Consider the following 20,305-nt stretch of genomic DNA (forward strand, 5'->3'; position numbering starts at 1 on the left):
GTAGTGGGTGTTTTGTTTCTTGAGCACAATAAGTTTGGCGGACTACCCGATTTGTGCCTTGTATGCTGCAGTTTGCGTCCAATAGCTCATGGTCATGCTTTGGTCGTAAAGTCTTTTTTTTATTTAAAACTTCATTTAAAACAAGCAAACCCCCAAACCCCCAATCCCCAAGCTTGTTTGTCTTGTTTTATCTGCAAGTATTTAACCTTTTCACCTTACCTTCCCCGGGTTTGGGGATTAACTCGGCATAAATCACCGCATTTTGAGGCGTAGGTATTAGAAATGAAGTGGTTAGCGAGGCACTCCAGCGCTCGCCCCAGCGATGCGCCGTTCATCTCTGGCTCTTTGCTAAAGAGACCAGATGCTGCTTCATGACGTCTTCTGGTTTTAATTGTAATTCATTATTCCTTGTAACCATGCCAATGTAAATTATGCCGAGGAGGGATGATTACCTCATAGGTCGTCTAATAAAAGTTAAGAAGAGGGGGACTGGGGAAAGCGGTGAAAGACTTGCCATAATTTCATTGCAAATTGAAGAGAGCTAACGGCATCGGGAAATCTTAGCTTTACTTGGCCGCGTCAGGGTTGAGCTTGTCTGAAATGGGAAACTTTTTTTCAATGAAATGGTCAGCTTCTTCAGCCTTTTAGACACTTAAAACGAGCGTGAGCAGTGATAACCAGGGACGTAATAATGAGGTATTAGAAGAACATAAATTGGGGACGTTGCTAGTTACCCAGGTGGGCGTTTGTGGCAAATGTAGTTGCTCGGGTGGTTGGGGCAGAAGGGAACAGGTAAACCACGTATGTTGAATTTGGCCTTCCCCTAATAATGCCACATAGCTTGCGTAGCAGCTCTTAACTTCCACCCTTTCCTCTCCATTCAGTTAAATGTTAAGTTTTCAGCATGTCTGTTTGTTAACCAAGTTCTGGATCGTGTTGATCGTGAAACTCTCGTTAACTAACGAGGTCATCTAAATGAAATTGTTGTTTTTTTTCCTAAGCATTTCCAAACGAACATGTTCTTGCAACTTGAAGAGGAAATTATAAACATGGCGTGTTTAGAGCAGAATATAAACTTAGCCTTCTAGATTTCACTTCTGCACTGTAAGTATTGCCCTCTTAATAGAGGAGATGCTGGAACATAGACTGAAAATGCCTCTGTTGGGCAAGTGGCTTTATTAGGTCTTAAGAGTAGGCAGTGCTTGATCCCTCCCTTCTTAGCACAGTACACCTGTAAGCCCTTTCCTAGGCTAATTTTTTTGCAAAGCCTTTGTGTTTTGGGGAATGAAGGTTTTCCGAGTATTCCTCTTCAGTGCTCTTTTCACGCCATGCTAATAACTCGAAAACCAACCAAGCAAACAACGGCGATGACAATGCCCCAAGCAGCGTGGCTGTTGTCCCTTGTTGCTAAAATGTTGTTTAGTTTTCATTGAACTAATATCTAGGTGCAATCCCGCAAACTTGCAAAACAAGTAGGAGAAGGTAGCCGTGTGTCAGGTAGTTCAACACCAAGTCAACTTAGTTTTGCTAGACTTCCTTTATTATATGGTTGATTAGAGTTGAAACGTGTATGTTTACCTTTTTGAAGGTACTTGGTAGCCGAGACTGTTTTGGAAGGACGTTGCACTGTTCTTGATGTATTTCAGTGAATGAAGGACCAAATAGATTTGCAGAATGAGTTAATTCATGCTGGCTAGAAGGTTATTTCTCTGTCCAGCTGTTGTCTTTTGGCTTTGTGTCTCAGTCCCTTGGCTTTTTGGAATTTTACCTCTCGCTGTCTCTCCTACCTGCTTTATAGTTTTGGAATGCAAAGTTCTTATTAATTTAAGCTTAATATTTATAAAAAATAGCATAGGGATTCTGAAGTCCTTGTTACTGCCACAGAGCTACTGCTTGGCTTAATTAGGTTTTTGTTGCTCTCAAAATTGGAAGCAGTAGTGTTCTACTTACCCTGCTTTTGTTTAGTCTTATGTGGTGGTAAAATCCAATGTTCCTTTTTGCTGGAGCCTCTTGAAATTAATAGACAGCTCTCACATGCATTTTGTTTCAAAATTTCTTTTATTTTTGTACCCCCCCCCCAAAAAAAAAAAAAAAAATCAGGCATAAGACCTGCCTGAGTTTGAAGGTCTTCTTGATCAGCTTAGCTTTCTTCAGAATGACACCTGAGGACCTGGAGAGGAGCTGAAAGTCCTTGTCTGGTGCAAACTTGGCCAATTCTTCCTGTACCTTTGCTGTGAAGACTTGCATAGGGAATAGCAAGTTTAAATTTTGTTCATCTTTCTTTAGCAGCTAAAAATGGAGAAAGCACATACACAGGTGTGCAGGAAGGAGAAGCAGGCATGTTGTCCTTATCTTAAGCTTTACTGAGGAATTTAGCTTTTGAACATGAGAAAAAACAGCCAGTTGTACATAAGTCTGCTGTGTAAGCTGTGTTACCTTCTAGGCTGTTAAATATAAACTTGGTTTATAGTAGAGATCCTTCAAGTTTGTCCAAGCTGTCAAACTCTATCATAGCAAGTTGAAAATCGAAGCCTTCAGTGTGATGTGTTTTAAGAGAGAGTCTGAGCCTAACTTTTATTCAGCCCCGCTGTGTCCAAAACATGGTGGTTCTCTCGTGTTATTCTGAGACTAATATGATAAATCAAATGTGGAGTTCTGGAATTAATGGTGTAAGAGGGGAAAAATGTTTTGGAGCAGTGCTATAAAGCGTAAATGAAGCTTGGTGTTTGGGTTATGAAGAGGAATGTGGGGTCGCTTACATCTGTCATGCAGTTGTGTATAATTAAAGTCTAGTAAAAACTGTTTCATGGACTCGGTCTTAACAAGTTCCTCTTGGTCTGATCTTTTAAGTTCTTCCTGTGGTAAGATGCGGCTTTTAATTGTTAGCTATGCTGTAATGTGGTGTTGTGATATGGAGGCTATTAGTATAATTATAACCTAAATAATGTGTTTTGTGGAAAAAGTGGAAATCAAAAGCAACAGATTCTCAAGTGCTGGTTAGTTTGTCTTTACTGGGAAGGGAGTAATGATTAAATATAGGAGGATATAATGTAAATCAGCACTTGCCAGTTTTCATGCATTTGGAATAACTGAGTCTTTGACTGTTTCACCAGTAATGAGCAAAAAACCCTGAACTTTGAGGATTGTCTAGTTACCGGCCAAATGTTGACTTTTGTTGTCCTGTAGCTATAAATAGTGAGTATATTAAATTGCGGAAGTATCGGTTAGGGAACCTGTGCTTTATGCCCTAAAGAAATAGGCTTTGTGCGGCAGGGAACTGTTTGGTTTGTTAGTTTTTCAGCGTGGTCAGTTCTTTCATTTCATGGTTGAGTCGGAGGGAAATTTCTTCTCCGTTTCCACTGCTCCCCAAATCAACAGTTGTTGAAAGCAGAACTGTGAGAATTGGCAATTTACTGTCAGGGTGAAGACATGTGAGGATGCCCCTACTTCCAGCTGGCTAGGACAGGTTTCTAGAGCAGGACTTTGATTCCTGCCACAGTTCTGGCTGTTGCAGAAGCTGTGGGACCTGGAGGAAGGCCATCATATTTGCTGTGTGCGGTGTGTTTGGCAGGACCGTATGTTTAACTCTCCTCCTCCTCCTCTTGTTAGGAGGAGAGCGATCCGATGCTGAAGCATTGCAAATTGGGGGGTGCTGCAACCGAAATGGTTGAGGCACTCGTGTTTCCATTGTCGTCATCTGACATCTTCAACCACGTGCTCGAAGGGAAGGTCCTCCTGGCTGCAAAACTGCTAGCTCTAGTTGTGGTCCCTCTTGAATGCCTTAACCGTGAGGCTACTGGAGCAGGTCTGTTCTGCTGTGTTCCCGATTGAGACGCTACATCTCATGCTTGTTTTGGGCTGGGTGTCCTATGGAAGGACTCTCCCCGACTCCTGTGGCTTGAGACTAATGTTTTCACATGTTGAGTTTTTGATTGCCTTTTTGCTGCTCCTGGAAACAAATGGATGAGCATCCGGTGATCTGAGCCTGCTTGGCCGGCTTCCGGTCTGCCAGTCTCTTGCTATTTGATACATCCGTTTGGCTGTAAGGAAGAAGATGGGGCAGTTGTCGCTCAGCTCGGGTATCTCCACCCTGGGTGGATTTGAACTGCGCACTGGCCCATTTAAGTGGAAGTCATTGCACTGTAAATTGCTGGTGACCTGCAGTAAAAATATAGGTTATTCTTCACGGAGTATCTTTGCTCTTTATGAAATGTCATCTACTGATCTCTGCTAGCAAAAGGATGGATCTTTGGCCTGACCTGGTGCGGCCTTTTTATATGCTAATGCAGTATTCTTAAGCTCTGAAGCAAACTCCTGTGTATCCCAGCTGCACTGAATTACTTAAAAATGAGGAATGTTTTTGGAGAAGAGCACTGTGCCAACTGAGGCATGCATTTTTTTTTATTTTTCCTCTCTGCCCCAACTCTCAAAGCACTGTTCACTTTTTGCCATCCTCTCTGTCCTCATCTTTCCCTCTCTTGGCTTGGAGTCTGCCTGGTCCGAGACTGTGATAATGTTTGACACATGCTTGCCTACCTCTTCAACCCAAACAGCTTCTTCAAAGTTCGGGATGAGGTGATCACTGAGAAGTGCTGTTCATTTTTCACCCTGCCGTAGTGTTTCAAGACACCTTTTACCTGATAGCTGTTTCATGCCATGCCTAAGCTTCTAAAATGCTCAGTTTGCTTATCCAAAGTGCATTTAGTAATCCTTGGCTTTTCCTCTTGCAAGCAATACACATATTGTAAGGAATGCTGGTTACAGTCATGGGATCAGAACAAAACAGAAAAACCTTAAGTTGTGTTTGCTTTCCTAAACTGTGAGTAGATGAATCACAGTTTACAAACATCAGGTTGCAGAAACTTTTGCAAATCCAAACTTTTGCTGCCTGTTTTGAACTTTAGTAAATAGGACCCTTTTCTTTAAACCGAGTTCAAGTAATCCCAGTTCAAATTTGATCTTCAAATTAGGGTTAGTGCTCCAACTTTCTATAATTTTTGCATATTGCTCTTACACAGCAGTGTAATAGCAGTGATAGCGATTGCTTCCAAATTAGTGGCTAATAGGTCTTTAATGCTATGCAAAAACAATATACTTTATGGGGAAGGAGGGGAAAACTGCAAAATAAGTTTGCTTTGAGATGGCTTTTTTTTCTTCAGGCAGTAGGAAAGCTTGCTTACAGCTGACGATCTCCTAGGTTGCTAAGGATACGTTTGGGGGTTGCAAATCACTTGCATGTTTTTATATTCTGCAGTGAGAGAGATAATGAAATAACCTTCTGCCTTTCCAGATTGGCCATAAGCAAACAAAGGTTTTGGAAGCGGTTCCTTATGGACAGCTTCATCAGCATAGTCAGGCATGACTTTTGACCTGTTATTTACTGTAATACTGGGAATTGGCTCTGTTACACTGGCACAACTTCAGCGCCGCTTGATTGGGGTGAAGTTGTAATCTGCTTGGTGGGAGTATGCGGTGAATGGGAAACCTAGTGATAATCTTGCGATCAGTTTTGCATCATTTTGGAAAATGTTAAATCATGATTTAATGTTGTTTGAATTTGTAACTGCAGTGTGGTATCTCTTTGCTTTCGCCTGGCTGGACCTTTACAGAAGGAACCGAATGCTAAACGTTTTTCAAAGCAGGAATATTGAGTCCTATTTCTCTTTTGTAAATGTGGGACCGAGAAAGGTTGGACATGGACGCAGCCCTGCTTGTTTTCTTCGTATGGGGGAGCGAAGGTGAACTTGACTTGCCAGTTTCTCAAAAATCAATTCCCCTCTGCCTCCAGGAGTATTTATTTCACCAGCAGGTTTTAGTTAGTTTTACAGTAAATGTCCGTGTGGATTATTTCTGTCCAGCTGGCTCTCTTAGTCTTCTCTTCTGGTTTTGGGAAATGTTCTAGATTTTTTTTTTTCCTGTCTTTTATCCCCCTTGACAGAAGTCAACTCAATCTGTTTTAAGTAGACATGTTTTGATTAGCTCCATGGTTGTTACAATGCTGAAAAATAGCAGGTTTCCAGAATAAATCAATATTCTCACTTACCTGGGTGGAGAAGTTACCACTGATGCTAGTGATTGCAGGTGTTGACATTGAGTATGTTGAGCAATCCAAGGTGGCTTTTGTAGAGGAAAAAATTGTATCATGGTGGATGGGGAGCAATTCATCTGTGTACAGACTAGAAAAGAGGATTTTTTTTTTCCATAACACAGAAGGACTGTAATTAGCTTTTAGTCTTGTTAATGCCTGTTGAGATGATACACTTAGAGTTACCGCAGAGAGTGTACCCATTCTGTAGTATGATCATTTCCAGGACTCTTGAATTTATACAATTTATCAAAACTCCAAGTGCGTTTAATGTTGAACTATCAATCTCAAGTTTGAATGTGAATTTTGATCTTATGTCCCTAATGTGACGTTTTGGGCAACTGGCCAGTAAATACCATTGTACTGACTGTGAATATTGTCCACTTTTACAGATGCCTTTGTAAATAGCCAGGAATGGACACTAAGCCGATCTGTACCGGAGCTCAAAGTGGTGAGTTTATATTTACTTTTATCTCTGAAAAACATTCTCAAAATGTTATGCACAAATGTGGAAAAACCTTCTGAGGTTTGTTCAACTTTGGGGGGGGTGGGTTTCCTTCAACAACTTTCTTTAACAAAACTGTCTGTATGAAGTCTATGTATCTTTTTATTTTTATAAACGTGCTTCAAAGGTCTACTCATATTTTATTTCTGTTTCAACTCGTTTGCTTAGTTGAGCCAGCTTCCTAGCGCACTCTTCTGAGTAGAGAGATCTTACACTTTTATGGGGTTAGGGGCAGAATTGGCAGGTGATCTCTAAAGCTATGTGTAATATCTAATGCTCCTTTTATCTTCTTGGAATAATTTTCACTATTTCTTCAAGGACTAAATGCCTTTTCTCCATGTTTTTAAAAGAATTTAAAGTGAATGTTCTGTCTGGGGGTTTGTTTGGACTTGTTTATGTATCTCAGAATTTTTTTGGTCATGCTGAATAAAAATGGAACATTTGGAAGGTTAATTTAGCTGGTTAAAAACTACATTTTAGAATAAGAATTAACAGTGGCTTAACAGTTGCTTACACTAGCCCTTCCTTGGCAAAGTTTTTTTCATGTGTAAGTGGAAGAAAAGGCAAAAGGATCACAGAGATAGGGTTGAAGGGATTTCCTGAAGTTGCTGTTTTAAAAACTGTGAACAGTGTCTGGTGATGTGGGCTGAAACCTCCTAGTAGTGGTTAGTAAGCAGGCAGCTTGTGAAGCCAGCAGCACAAAGTTGCTGAGATCAGATCTTTGATGTTCACCATATGGAAGTCCATATTTAATTACATAGTGTTAATTTATAAAAATCTATGAAACAACTATAGTATCCAAGATACAGTACTTGGTTATACCTCTGGTAGGGGTCTATAGTCTGCTCCAGATGCTCGTAAGACTGCAGATCACTTTTTGCTTAGGTCGCTTCTGTTGTCCTAATGTAACTGTAAGAGCTGCTCTGATTCAGACATACTTTGCCACTCATGTGAGGAATGAGAATTGGACAAAACTGTAGCAATTTAAGAATGGACAGCTGGGGCCATGCTTCATTAGTCCAGTTTTCATGTGGTAAACGTCTTTTTCCAAATCTGAGTTGATTATAGTGTTCAAAGGAGATGAGAGAAAGCATGGGTCAAGTTTAACATGACATGCGCTTATCAGGATGGCATTTAAATTGAAACAGCTTTCTGATAGCTAGAGTTGTGCTTCTGTTTTGATTTCAGCAGTGCGCAAGGTAAGGAGAAGAGAAATAGAGTAGTCAATGGATAGAACTATATAATACGGGAAAGGGCTGATTCAGTTTAGATGGTGTAATTTGGAAGAGGTATTTGCAGAAAGTATGTTATATAAGGAAATACTAGAAATGTAGGACCAGAAGGTATTGGTTGCATATGGGCCACTGTAGCCACAGCTAGTTTAAGTTGATGGAGGTCTATGGAGGGTTGCCTTCTTCATCTTGTCCCTTTCCTCCTCATACCAAGCACAGCATCCAGTAATAAACTTAAGTGCAGAGCATTAGGTAAAACTTCCAGAGGAGGTCTTGGGGTACAGCTGTTTCTTGTGATGCCAAGGCTGCGTGATGTGAATACTTCTGTCTTGGGTATCTTGCCCTCATACTGTGTGAGCCGGTGGTATAAACATAAACTTCTGAGCAGCTGCTGTAGACAATTGATTTTAAGCAGTCAGCACACGCAAGCCTCAAGCTTACTGTCCAAGGCTTCAATTTATACAGTCTTGGATAAAAGCAGAACTCTTATCATTACAAACATGATAATTTGATTATACCCCTGCAAATTACTGAAACTAGTAGTGCCAGCTGTAGCCATGAACTTGTGCTCCAGCAGGAAGGGCAGACTAGGAGCTCCATCAGAAATCTGCTTTCTTTGCTCTCAACGTGCCCTCGAGGAGTTGGTGCCCGTACGGAGGAGCCGAGCCTGTGTCCTTCGCATCTGGCTGAAGAAGTGAAGGGCAATATTAAAAGCCAAACCTGTTTCCCGTGCCACAGCGCTATCATTATATTCACCACTAAGAGTAACTGTGGGTACCTTGCTTCAGCTTGTGGTCGTGCGTTGGGGATGTCGGAGAAGCATGGAGCTTTTGCCTCTATCACTCTTCAGTGCGGGAGCGCAGACGGAGAGATGAGGCTTAATGTTGCAAGTTTATGAAACTGCCCTTGCTTTTCCTGCAGAGTACAGTCTGCTCCAGCAGCTAAAGATGGTTAGTAGCTCAGTGGGAGACATTGTCTTCTCCGTAGAATCTGGGCAGCCCTTAAATTGAAGATAATATTTCATTTTTATGGTGGCTGTTGCTATACCTTTATGCCCTACAGAAGTTTAAGGGGAGAACAAACAAAATACTTAGGGTCGCAATGAAAAACCTGATGGATATATTTTCCAACATACTTTTGAGGAAAAAATACTAGTCCTTTCCTCTGTCTCCTTTTTTAATAACACAGGCAGGGCTTGATTTATTTCAGATTTTCAGAAGTGTATGCTTTTCTGCTAGTTAAATACTCCCATAGCAGCATGCTTTACTTGCTGAGACTTGCATTATGGTCAAGAGTGTGCTAGGTCAGCTGGGTGAGAGCAGTTTCTTGGACCACGGTGATATTCCTGGATCCCTTTTACCGAGATGTAAAATAACTAGGGTTTTTGCAAGCAATAGCAATCTACTTGGAACAACTAGCTTTGCTATTCAATGCTGTCGGACTTCCTCCACTGCTGGTCTGTTTAAAAAAAATTAGAAATTTCAATCTCGGCACGTGGGCTTGTTTGGGCTGGCCTATGTAGTGTGCGCGTCAGCCGTTGCTGGTCAGGAGGCTTGGGGAGGTGGTTGCCTCTCCGGGGTCGGGGCCTTGGGAGCTCCGTGTTGCTGCAGAGCTGGCAGTGGCTGGACTTCTGATCAAACAGGGTCTTTCTGTAACCGTAGCAATTTGAAAACCCTGGGGCCGCGTTAGGCAGAATAAACGTGAAGTCTTTTTGGCCAAAAAACCTTTGGATTTACTTCTTTAAAGCAGGTGCTAAGTATATGCTGTCAGGGTTGCGTGCTAGATAGCTTTAAAACAAATAATATTATCAATACATTATGTATTTATATATAAAGGCTTTAGTAGGATATGGGCATAGTGTTTGTGGGGGGGTTTTTTTGTTTGTTTTTCAAGCACGTCTCAAGCACATGAACAAATGATTGCTCCAAATTGAATGTTGCGCAAGTCTTACCTGTACTAAGGACAAAGCAATGTGTTGTAGCCTTGCGAGCTGAATTTTCCAGTTTCTGACCTGCTTTACAATGGTATTTTTGGTCCCTAACACGCTTGTAATAACTGTGCATTTCGTCTGTTAATTTTCGCTATCCCCATAAAATAGAAATGGCTCAGCATGTTTGTGTAGAAAATATGGGAGACGGGAATACAGCTGCTCTGAAAACACGCTGGGGTATTTGTCATACTATGTGGCATCATCCTGAAAACAAGTATTCGTCCTGACAGAGACATTTCTTGAAACTGGAGACCAGATTTTTCCGGTGTGAGGTCTGTTGCTCCTGGTTTTCAGCGCTTAATAGCAGACAGAGCCTCTGAGCAGTGACAGTACGGCACTGCAGTGAATAAAAGGCTGGTAACGCTGGATTTTAATTTCACTTGCTGTTTTTATACGTGGGTAGGAAAGAGACGGTTGGTTTGTTTGCTCAGATGCAAGCACTGAGCTGAGGAGCTTTTAAGCGATCCTCTGTCTAGCCGTATGAGAAGAGAAGGGGATAGAAGTCTTGTAAATGCTTTCTGAAATAGTCTAGCAAAAAAGCAAAGAAATGCTACAAAGATGGTCAGTTTTCAGGAGATTTGGATTTCTGTGATTTCTGTGAAGTTAGCATTAATACTCAAAGGCAAAACTGACAATACATGTTTTTTCATGATTATTTTTATCTTTCTTTAAGCTCCTGAAGTCCTATTAGTTCAGTGGATAGTCTGAATCTGTGATTTAAAAAATAAATCCAGGAGCCTCACTATTAAGAAATAGATGAATATTCTTTTAAAGAAATTCGGTCTTGCATTGTCTTTAAAACTCCAACACTTTTGATTATTGACCTGGAGGCAACTTGAGAAAATGAAGAAAAGAAGAAAGAGGGAGGACGTGTACTCCTTTTCTTTAAGGGCTGTGCATGTCGTACATGGCAATGGTTTTAGTGTTTCCTGAAAGAAGAAAGCTCTAGTTTTACTGCATGCGTCAGTGAAATGGTTTTTTAATTGAGATCCACATCTTGCTGCTCCTGTTCATGGTTTTCTGCATCAGTTTGTAGCATCACGTGGAAACTGTAAGCTCTCTGGCCAGGCAGCTGATGCATTAGAGTCCTGCGTATATGCAAATTAGAGTCATTTTAAGTGACGACTTAACTATCTGCTGTAAATGAGTGTGTCTAACAGTGGTTGTATCTCCTGGTTTAATGATTTTGTTTATTTTTTTTTTCTTCATGGCTGTATTGTTTCTGCACTGATGGTGACATAACAGGTCTGAAACATGCTTCAACGTTTTGTTTCCCAAGGTCGAGAGCTACTGTTCCTAAAGTGAAAATACAAAGTCCTCTACTGTTATTTTCCTAGTAAACACATGTAAAGTTTGCTTGTCTTCTAATTTTTCAGGAATTATGTTACTCCAAGGGCCTTAGCCTGGTCCCAGACTATTTATCTGCAGAGGAGACAACTGAAGTGGTGTGTTTAATCTCCCGATTTAGAGATGAGATTTTCAGTTTCCTTGCCATTTTTGGTCTAGGCTATCATAATATTGACCTGATGAGGAGGAAACTTGCCTGGGAATATGAGGTTCAGCTACTACTGAGGAATGACCCTGCCTGCTGTAGGGAATATAGCATATTGCTGGGCTCACTTGCTAGACAACTAGCAAGCGGTGAAGTTAATCTCTTCTTGAAAATTGGAAATCCTGTAGAAGTAAGCCCGGTATCTATGGTGTACTCCTTGTGCCTCGGCCACTTCAACTAAAAAACATTAAATGAGTTATCGCATGCTAAAACTCACTATTCTGGTGTTCGTGAATCCTGAACAGTGAAAAACAGGTTCTACTGGGAAAGGGCGAGAAGGGGGAAGCAGCCTGTTGTAGTGAGGGCCCGTATAGACAGGGAGAGGGGATCCATTTTGTGGCGAGGAGGAGGAGAGGGGTGAAAAGCCCTTGCCCTTATGCATTGGACTTCTTCATTCATCATGTTTTTCTTGCCTAGGAACTATGGAGTTTTAGTTGAACGCTACCTATTTAGGGAAAGGTACAAGTAGATAAACTTACTTTGGTTTACTGGAGCATGACAGAGGGAAAATTCATTGACTGAAGAGGTTGCTTGATGTTTTGGGGTTAAAGGACATACATTAGAGACAGTATTTTCTTCCTATAGCTCACCCCTCGCTTGATATCTAATTAAACATTGGAGAAAGCTAAAATGAAGTTGTGGTTAAGTCAGGCATCCAGAGCAGAAATAACAAGAGTCGGATGTTTGTGCAGTATTGCGTTAGCTTTTGCCTTTCTTTGTATGTGCATGGAGAAGTCCCAAACTATTTTTCCCCCTTCTGACTATCTTCCTCATTCATTGAATGTGTGAATTGGGGATCGGTACAACCGAAAAAAAAGCTCAGTATTGTATGTTTTTCTTGTATAGATATTCTATACAGAATCTTAGGCCTTTACTACTGTCTATTATTCATATTATCTTCTGAATGTAGAAATTAATTTCTATATGAATTTTTCTTTAGGTCTTGTCATTTAATTTTCAGTGGCACACAAGATACTTTCCCAATGCATCTGTGAGATGAAAGATCATGAAAATGTGGGGTTTTGAGATGGAAATTTCACTTCTACTAATACTATGCACTCAAAATGAAATACCTAGAGCCAGACTATGCAGGAAAGCATAACTTGAGGACTGGCTGAAATCTCATGCTATGAACCTCAATGATATCTTAAATTTTTAGCTAGCAGGTATACATATCATGAAGTAAAGAGGAAGATATAAGATGATTTTGGAATTTCAGTGGTGAAAGTTTGTGGTGTCACAGCTGTATTTATAATTCATAGCTGCCCTGGGTTAAGTTACTTGTTCTTTAGTCTTCAAGGGTAAAGCGGATCTCATTGATTGGGTTGTGTCATGGCCTGACCCGAATGAAACTGTTGTGTGTTTCTAGAGAGCGTTGCCCAGTGTCAGTCCTGTTTGAGAAGACAAGGGTAATCATCTGCAGAGCTGGCATTTGCCTCTGTTATCTTGTACTTATTTTTAGATGGAGACATCTCGGCATACCCTAGCATGGCCTGTAATTCCTCTTAGATGTAAATTAGATTAAAAGCTTCCGGTATGCTGTTTTAAACGCTCTTCTAAGCCAGCTTACATAGAAGCCTAATGAACAGATGTCTGTTGCCCAACTGCTAGGGCTGTGGCTTTCTTCTTACTTATGTGGGGCTTTTCCTTGTTGATAGCAGCTACACTTAGTCGTTTCTTGTTGTACTTCTTATTATGGTGTCTTCGATAAATTATTTCATGGCTGTTCAAGTTCTTTCCTGCTAACCTGAATAGAAAGAGGGTGAAATTTCATTTAGTATAAGGGTAGGATGGGATTTGGTGTCTTTTCTCTCCAATTATATGTTCATGTTATTTTTCATGTTACTTCTTCCTCTGCTGTAGGCCCGTACTGTTCATCCCACTTAAAGCTTATGCTGTCACGGGGGCTCAAGGGCAACTGGTGGGACTGCCTTCCATTTGCTCCATGCTGAAGTTGCCACTTTATCTGAGCCGTTCTTTATATGTCAGCTAGAGAGAGAAAGTGGGCATCCTTCATAGTGCTGCCTTGGCGCTCTCCTGATTGAAGTGTTTGCCATTTTAAAGAATAAGTGAGTCATCCTCCCTTCCCCCAATTTTCTGACTCTAACTTATTGGTTTAAGCAATTTTTAGTAAGAAAGATAGCTTATGGAAAGATAGCTTATGTCATCAATTAGGATTAAGAAAATGAAGTAGAATGCGCATTAGTGTATAACTTGTTCATGCTACCTCTGTCTATTCGGCAACCTTAGGACAAGCTGTCTGCTGATCTACTTAACTCCCAGGGAGCTTGTTTTCTGAACCTTTTGGTTAGGATCAAGACAGGTATGTAGAAGAGGGTCAGCTTAGTTTTGTGTAAAAGAAGAAATAAATGCAGTTCTCATCTCCTCCCCCCAAAGCAGTGTCTTCAGGGTTCTGTTCCTCAGGGAAATCTGAACCGGCAAGTGACAACTAAGCAAGGAAGAAAGGCATTTCTTTGAACCATAGAGAAGGTATGTTCTCCAACTCCTACCCTCAACTGTGCAGAGCAGGGCAGACATTGACATCTTGGTTCTTGCTTGCTGCATACATCAGTCCACTTTTGATGGTCGGCCCAGGGACAAATCAGCAGGGATTTTATTGTCTGGCAACATGAGACTGTGGCTTGAAAGGGATGACCTGCTTGTTGCTGCGGGAATCATGCAGCCGGACTTGCGCATGAGCTCCCACCCCTTGAAAACAGCAACCCCACAAAACATAAAATTAGCAAACTTTCAAGTCTTTGGCATCTGATATCCTTGGGGAAGAAAATTCTTCTGGGGCTGAGCTGTGTTCTACCTCTTCTGCCTTTCTTTAAAAGAAATACTTAGTAAACCAGCTTAACAGAGAAGAATCATGTGTGCTTGAAGTCTGTTTGCTTATACCTGATTGCCAGTTGATACAAATGTCCCTGATGCAGATGTTTGGGCATGGAGTGCAGACAGTTTGAGTTTTAAGCTTGTTGGAGAGTCAACTGGCAAAGAAAGAGACTAACAAGCTGTGATGGATATGCCAAAATTTGTATTTGTATCACCACATTTATCATGTGTGTGCTTAGAGAGTTGGTGTACATCACAAGATGGATGCTCTGCAGAGAGATTTTCCAGTATTAGAGTTTAGTGATGTGTTTATATTATTGTATTCTCCAGTTAGGGGATGGTAAGGCTGCTCTGAGCTTGAGTTTTCTTCCTTGAAGCCTGATGTTCCCCATTAACATTAGTAGTGAGATGAATAAAGGCACTCTGCTAACATGAACTGATTTTGGTTTATTCGTTTTGTCATGTGCTTTCTCTGCTGTCACCATAGATTTTTGACAGGTACTCTTGTCCATTGACATATTTTGAGATTTTTCTCCTATCTTGGCTTCTTCCTTCAAATGCAGAGAAGTTTTTTTGTTGTTTTTTTGGGAGGTTTTTTGGTGTTGAGTTTTTGCCTGAATGTGCTGCTTTTTATGGGGATTAACTGCAGTTTAACTTCTTTTTTCTCTTTTTCAGGGGATTGTGGGTAACCTAGCAAGTGGCAAGTCTGCACTTGTACACCGGTATCTGACTGGCACATATGTCCAGGAGGAATCACCTGAAGGTATGTGGATATGCAAATTATTAATAGCATGCAGATTTCACTAATTTTTTCATAGACTGCACCCTTATTTGTTCTTAATCATGCAGAAATGAATTAGTAAAGAATCAGTTTTGCTTTTTCACTGTATTAATAGAGAACTGTGCTTTTCCTTTAACAGTCTCCAAACTGGAGATAAGTACAGGCAATGAGTGTAACTGTACCTTTTCCATAACCACTTAACATCCTTAAATGCTTTCCCATCCGTTATTTGTCCATATGGGAAGCTTTCCTAGTCGTGTACTGGGAAGAGTTTGCTGCCCTGAGTATGCTGCTGCTTTCAATTTGGCTGCTGAAAGCTGCAGTTATTGCATCTTGTATTGGGTTTCTGTAGTATTGGGCCCTTCATTTTGTGTGCTGGGAAAGTCACCCAGATGTAAATTGTTCCTTGTTTAACTTACAAAATCTTTGCTCTTGAAGTTTTTAAAAAATATATTTTTATGCCACAGAAAAGTTAGTTTGTACCTGAAAATATTGCAGTGTTTAACAATAATCCAAACTTATAGCTTGAAATCAAAAAAAAAAAATCATAGAACCTTATTGAGGTGTATCTTACACTAAATACTTTCTTGATTTTTTTTATTTATTCTCCTTATGACCTTTTAAATCCAACTCTGAGACACTGAATTTCTGGTTCCTTCTTTTCCTTACTGGCTGTTCCATTCTTTGCAGATATGGATGCAGGTAACTATACATTCTCTTCATGGCAGCTCTTGTCTTGTTTTGAAGAGACAGAAGGCACAGTTTTTTGTACTATAGCGTTTTCCCCTTGTTATGTGTATCATCTCGATTTGTTTCCTTTTGATTTTGAGTCTTTAGTGCATCTCACTGTTTTTGTCCCTTGCTGTAGTTGTCTTTTCTTCAGTAGTATGTAGCTTCATGCATCTATGGTAACATTTGTTTCAAATTAACTCTTTCCAAAGGAAGCTATTAAGCATAGTATTTGACGTTTTAACAATTTTTTTTTTATTAAAATGGGAGGAGTGGGAAAGGGATGGACAAGGCTGTTCTCGTGTAATTGCAGTAACAGCGAAGTCCTCCAGTTCATACCCTCATGTTAAAAGTTTTTGCTTCTCTGTAACTGGGACGGGTGTGGGGTGATAACCGGGGGCGCTGAGAACTGCGTGTTAGTTTGACTATTCGATGTACAAGGATAATTTGCTGATCTGATGGAGAAGGTGGTGGTAGCTCACACTTATGCCTGCTGCTTCTCTATGCTGATAGCAAGAAATAAAAATATAGTATGTATATCAACCGAATACAGCAAGTCTTCAGAAAAAATAATTAGTATCTCTGCTGATCTCTTTTCCCCCTCATCTCATGAACAGAAAATATTTTGTTTGGTTTTTGTGAGACTTGAATGTCTTGATTACTCACAGGGTTACCAGCACTCTTCTCCTGCACTATGAATATTTTACATGATGTTCCTTGGGAGTGTTGCCATCTGTCCCCTTTGTCTTCAAGATTTCTTATTTACAGTGCTTGAGTGACATTCAGACTGTTTATCCTGGAAGAATTAGGTTACCAAAGCAGTGTCAAATCATTTCTTTGCACATAAGTGTGGCTGACAAGCTTCACTAATGACACCATTCCGTTTCATTAGTAGCAGAAGAACTGGAATAATTAAAAGCTCTAATTCACCTTGTAAGGGATAGGGTCAAGATTTCTAATCAAGTTAGCAGTAAGGAAATCAACCCATATAATTTATCCTTAGTAAATATCCATAGAAATGATTTGTGGTAGGGTTTTATTTCAGCATAAGTCTGTACTGTCATTCTGTAGGAACTGAGGCACCAGTACAGATGGTTCTGTTGCGTTGGACTATGGACCTTGCGATTTGGCATCCTGCATGGGACTGCAGCTCTCTGTAAATGGAAGCTATATGTAAATTCTGGACACAGCATTTATGTTAGAGACCAATGCAAATCTTCCTTTTGTCCTTTCTGAGGTCTTTGAAATGTGCTGGTTTATTAAGTCGGGTAGAGTAACATGTATACCAGGTTTTGAGGTCTCAGCTGCTTGTCTAGTTTAGAAAAAAACGTTGACTGACTTTAGCTTACTAGCAGCAAAATTTATCAGTTGGTATTTATCAGGCATCATATAATCGGTATCTAATTGGAAAGTGATTGATGCATACTTCACGGGAGAATGGTGATTACAGCCAGAGACTGCCGTTTCTGCTATCCTTTGCCTTCGAAATTGCTACAATTACCATGAAACCTGCCCTGAGTTAGACAAGTGCCAGATCTCCCTTCAGGCCTTTGAGGTAGCTTCAGCATGCCGGTAAATGAATCTTAAGCGTATACAGATGGTTTCATGTTTCCTTCAGCTCTTTTCTTTAAGACCAGACATTCCTACTGCTCCTTGTGCACACCACACCACCCCCCAAGAGGAGGAATTGGTTAACATCCGAGTGTAAAACAGTGCTTCTTCATACCGTTTGGCCAGACTTTTATTTCTGGTCAGAATTAATTTCTCTAGTTAGTTATTTAATTAATTTCTCTAGACTCTTGTAATGTAACGTGAAAACTTTTGTGTTCTCTTAGGATGAGCTAAGTCACACTCGGGGAGAAAATGAATTTTTAGACTCTTACTCTGCGTACTTAACATACATATGGCTTTACCCCTGTCGAATGCATTTTTTCATATATCAAAATACATCTGATTTAAAAGAAATGATGTATTGCCCTAAAACAGCCTGAATTCTCAATTGTCTAAGACTTGCAATTTTTTACTATAACGATACCAGAAAGTGATTTAAAATAGAATACTTACTAAAGCGATTTGTGATCTTTTGCAAATCTCCTGAGTGATTAGAAGAAAAATAGCTACTAAGCAGTCATTGGTGTGGGGTTTTTTTGTTGTTTTTAGGGTTTTCTTTTTAATGTAGCTGAAACAAATGTAGTAGAGCCACAAATAAGATTGCGTGCAACCTGATGTCTCTTTTTCATCTGCCTAAAATTCAGTTCTGCCTCCAGGGGCTTAATGAAACGTGGTGTGCATGGAATTTGAGTACTCTGTAGACCAAGGTGAATTAAACTTCACAACAGTAGTGAGTTTCAGGGCTTTTTGATGTTTTACGGAAAGCCACAGGCCTGGAGCATGAGTTAAAGGCCTTTACACATCTCTCTAGTATGTCCGTGAAGACCCAAATTGATGCAATGATTACTTCAATATTTTTTTTGTCAGTGAGGGTTTGTTTTTCTATTTTTATTTAAAATGTGTAAGGTCATGGTCAAGTGCTTCTGCCCAAGAGGTCTCAGCTGGGACGAAAAGAAGGTAGTATTTCTCTCCTACCCCATCACCAAAGTAACTTTAAAGTAGAGTGGACAACTGAATGTTCGTGAATGTAAACATGATCTGTTGGAACTGTCCAGGACATTTTTGTCTAAGAAAAGCAAAAATGAGAGGTGAGGTCATGTTAACAAATCCCCTTAAATTGGAAGATGCGGGACAGTTGAAATGAGAGTTGGGAAGAGGACAGGTTCCTTGTTCAGGAGATGGATAGAGAAGCTAGTAGTACCTCTGGGCATATAGTAAAATGTAAGGTAGAAAGCTAATGCAGTAGGTGTAACCAAAGCAGTTGTGTGGGGTTTTTTTTGTTTTTTTGGGGTGTTTTTTTGTTGTTGTTGTTTTGTTTTTTGCTTACCTGATACAAATTTTGTTATTAGCTTCATTTTGGTATCCCTATTTTTCAATTTATGATATCTGGTAACTATTTCTTCCCATATCATGCGATATCAGCAGGGTGTAATTACAAAAGGAGGAGTGAGCATCACCACTAATTTAAAATTTTGATTGCTTTTGTTCACCTTCTCCTTATGAGCTTTTCATCTGCCCCTAGACTCTCACTGAATATGTATACTAAAAAGTATGAACATCATCTTATCAATGTAGGTAACCTCCCAGTTGACTTCTTCCAGGGGAAACAGGTTATGTTTCAGTTCCTGGGCACTGTGATGAAACCAAGGATGGTGTGTGTTCTCCTGAACAAAAGAAAAATATGCATCATCTTGCTGTACGTTAAATTGTGTTTAGACAAGCAAGACAGGAAGGGAATGTGATGTTTTGACATTGCCTTTTTACCTTCAAGTGCCGGGAGATGTAACAGTGAAATGGGGATCACAGTTTGGTGTTAAACAGAGCATGGGAGCTGCAGCAGAATCTCACAAACGTTTCCTTCTGTAACAAAGATTCTTTTTTCTTCCCATGATTCATATGTAAGATAGAAATTTAATTGTTCCTTCTGCAAACAATTAGGTTCCTAAGGTTACACAGTCTTTTCACAGAAGTCATTGACTATTTTTATCTGGTTAAAGCTCTTTTTCAAACCTGTAGGAAAAGGGAAGGATCTAGAGGTTGTAATTACTAAACAATTATGAGTAAAAGGAAGATATCTGTTCCAGGCAAACTGTTTGTTCCGTTCTCCGAGCAAGTCACCTGAACCTTAAAGGAATCACAGTGAAATTTGTTCTCTGAATACATACTTATGTGCTTTTCGTAGAAACTTCAATCCTTTTTCACCTGTGCTTTTCTGGCATTTCATAAAATCATTTTCATACTTGTAAAACTTTGCACACAGCTTGTACAGTGAGACTTTTTAAGAATTGCAAGTGCATATTGGTTCAAAATAGCAACATTAACCTACCGATCCAGTTCCTTTAAAGAAGCTGGATATTGCATCCATCAAAATGCTCAGGCCACGAAACACAGAAGCTGAAGTTTCCCATACTGAGTTCCAACCCATGGCGCGGCATTTCACGAGCTTTACGCAGCACTGTTCTGGACAGCTGAGTATTTTTTTTTCAATTGTGAAACCTAAATAGCTCTTGGGCATGGAAGACAGTGATGACTTTAGACATACATGTTTCAAAATTATCTCCTTTTAGCTCCTTGTCTTCCACTTGATTATAATAGCCCTGGCCAATTTCTTATTTCTTTAAGTTGGCATTTCATACTGATACCCAGATATGACAGAACACCCTTGTCTGTCTTTGATCATTTTAAAGTAGAGCTGCAGTTGGTTCTCTTGAGTTTTTAGAGCCTTTCAGGCTTAGAATAAAGGGGGTGTTTATGTATTCTGAAATCCCTGGTCTTCAGCCCTCCCCTCTCTTCTTTCCCCCTTCTCATCCCCCCCCGAGACGAGCAGTGAGGTTTGGAGAAGGCTTTGAAAACGTCTCCGTTCCAGCAGTCAAGCTGACTGCTGTTTTTAAGAGTTGCGCAAATAAGGAACTATGTTAATTAAAGGAAGAAGTTAGGATTTGCTCTTTTCCTGGGGAGAAGATGCTGAAGAAGCAGTTTCCTGGA

General features: G+C 40.2%; 1 protein-coding gene across 3 annotated transcripts in view; it reads left to right on the forward strand.

Moving 5' to 3' along the window:
• AGAP1 (ArfGAP with GTPase domain, ankyrin repeat and PH domain 1) overlaps positions 1 to 20,305 on the forward strand; it is a 386,032-nt gene that overhangs the window by 120,408 nt on the left and 245,319 nt on the right. For 2 of the 3 annotated variants that reach the window (XM_067298700.1, XM_067298699.1), the window contains exons 2-3: positions 6,478 to 6,536; positions 14,875 to 14,962. In XM_067298700.1, the coding sequence (XP_067154801.1) occupies positions 6,478 to 6,536; positions 14,875 to 14,962 (147 nt within the window). Of the gene's footprint in view, positions 1 to 6,477; positions 6,537 to 14,874; positions 14,963 to 15,670; positions 15,683 to 20,305 lie in introns of all 3 variants that reach the window. The other variant, XM_067298698.1, reaches the window with a different exon arrangement.

Source organism: Apteryx mantelli, chromosome 6, assembly GCF_036417845.1.
Source record: "Apteryx mantelli isolate bAptMan1 chromosome 6, bAptMan1.hap1, whole genome shotgun sequence".
Taxonomy (NCBI): domain Eukaryota; kingdom Metazoa; phylum Chordata; class Aves; order Apterygiformes; family Apterygidae; genus Apteryx; species Apteryx mantelli.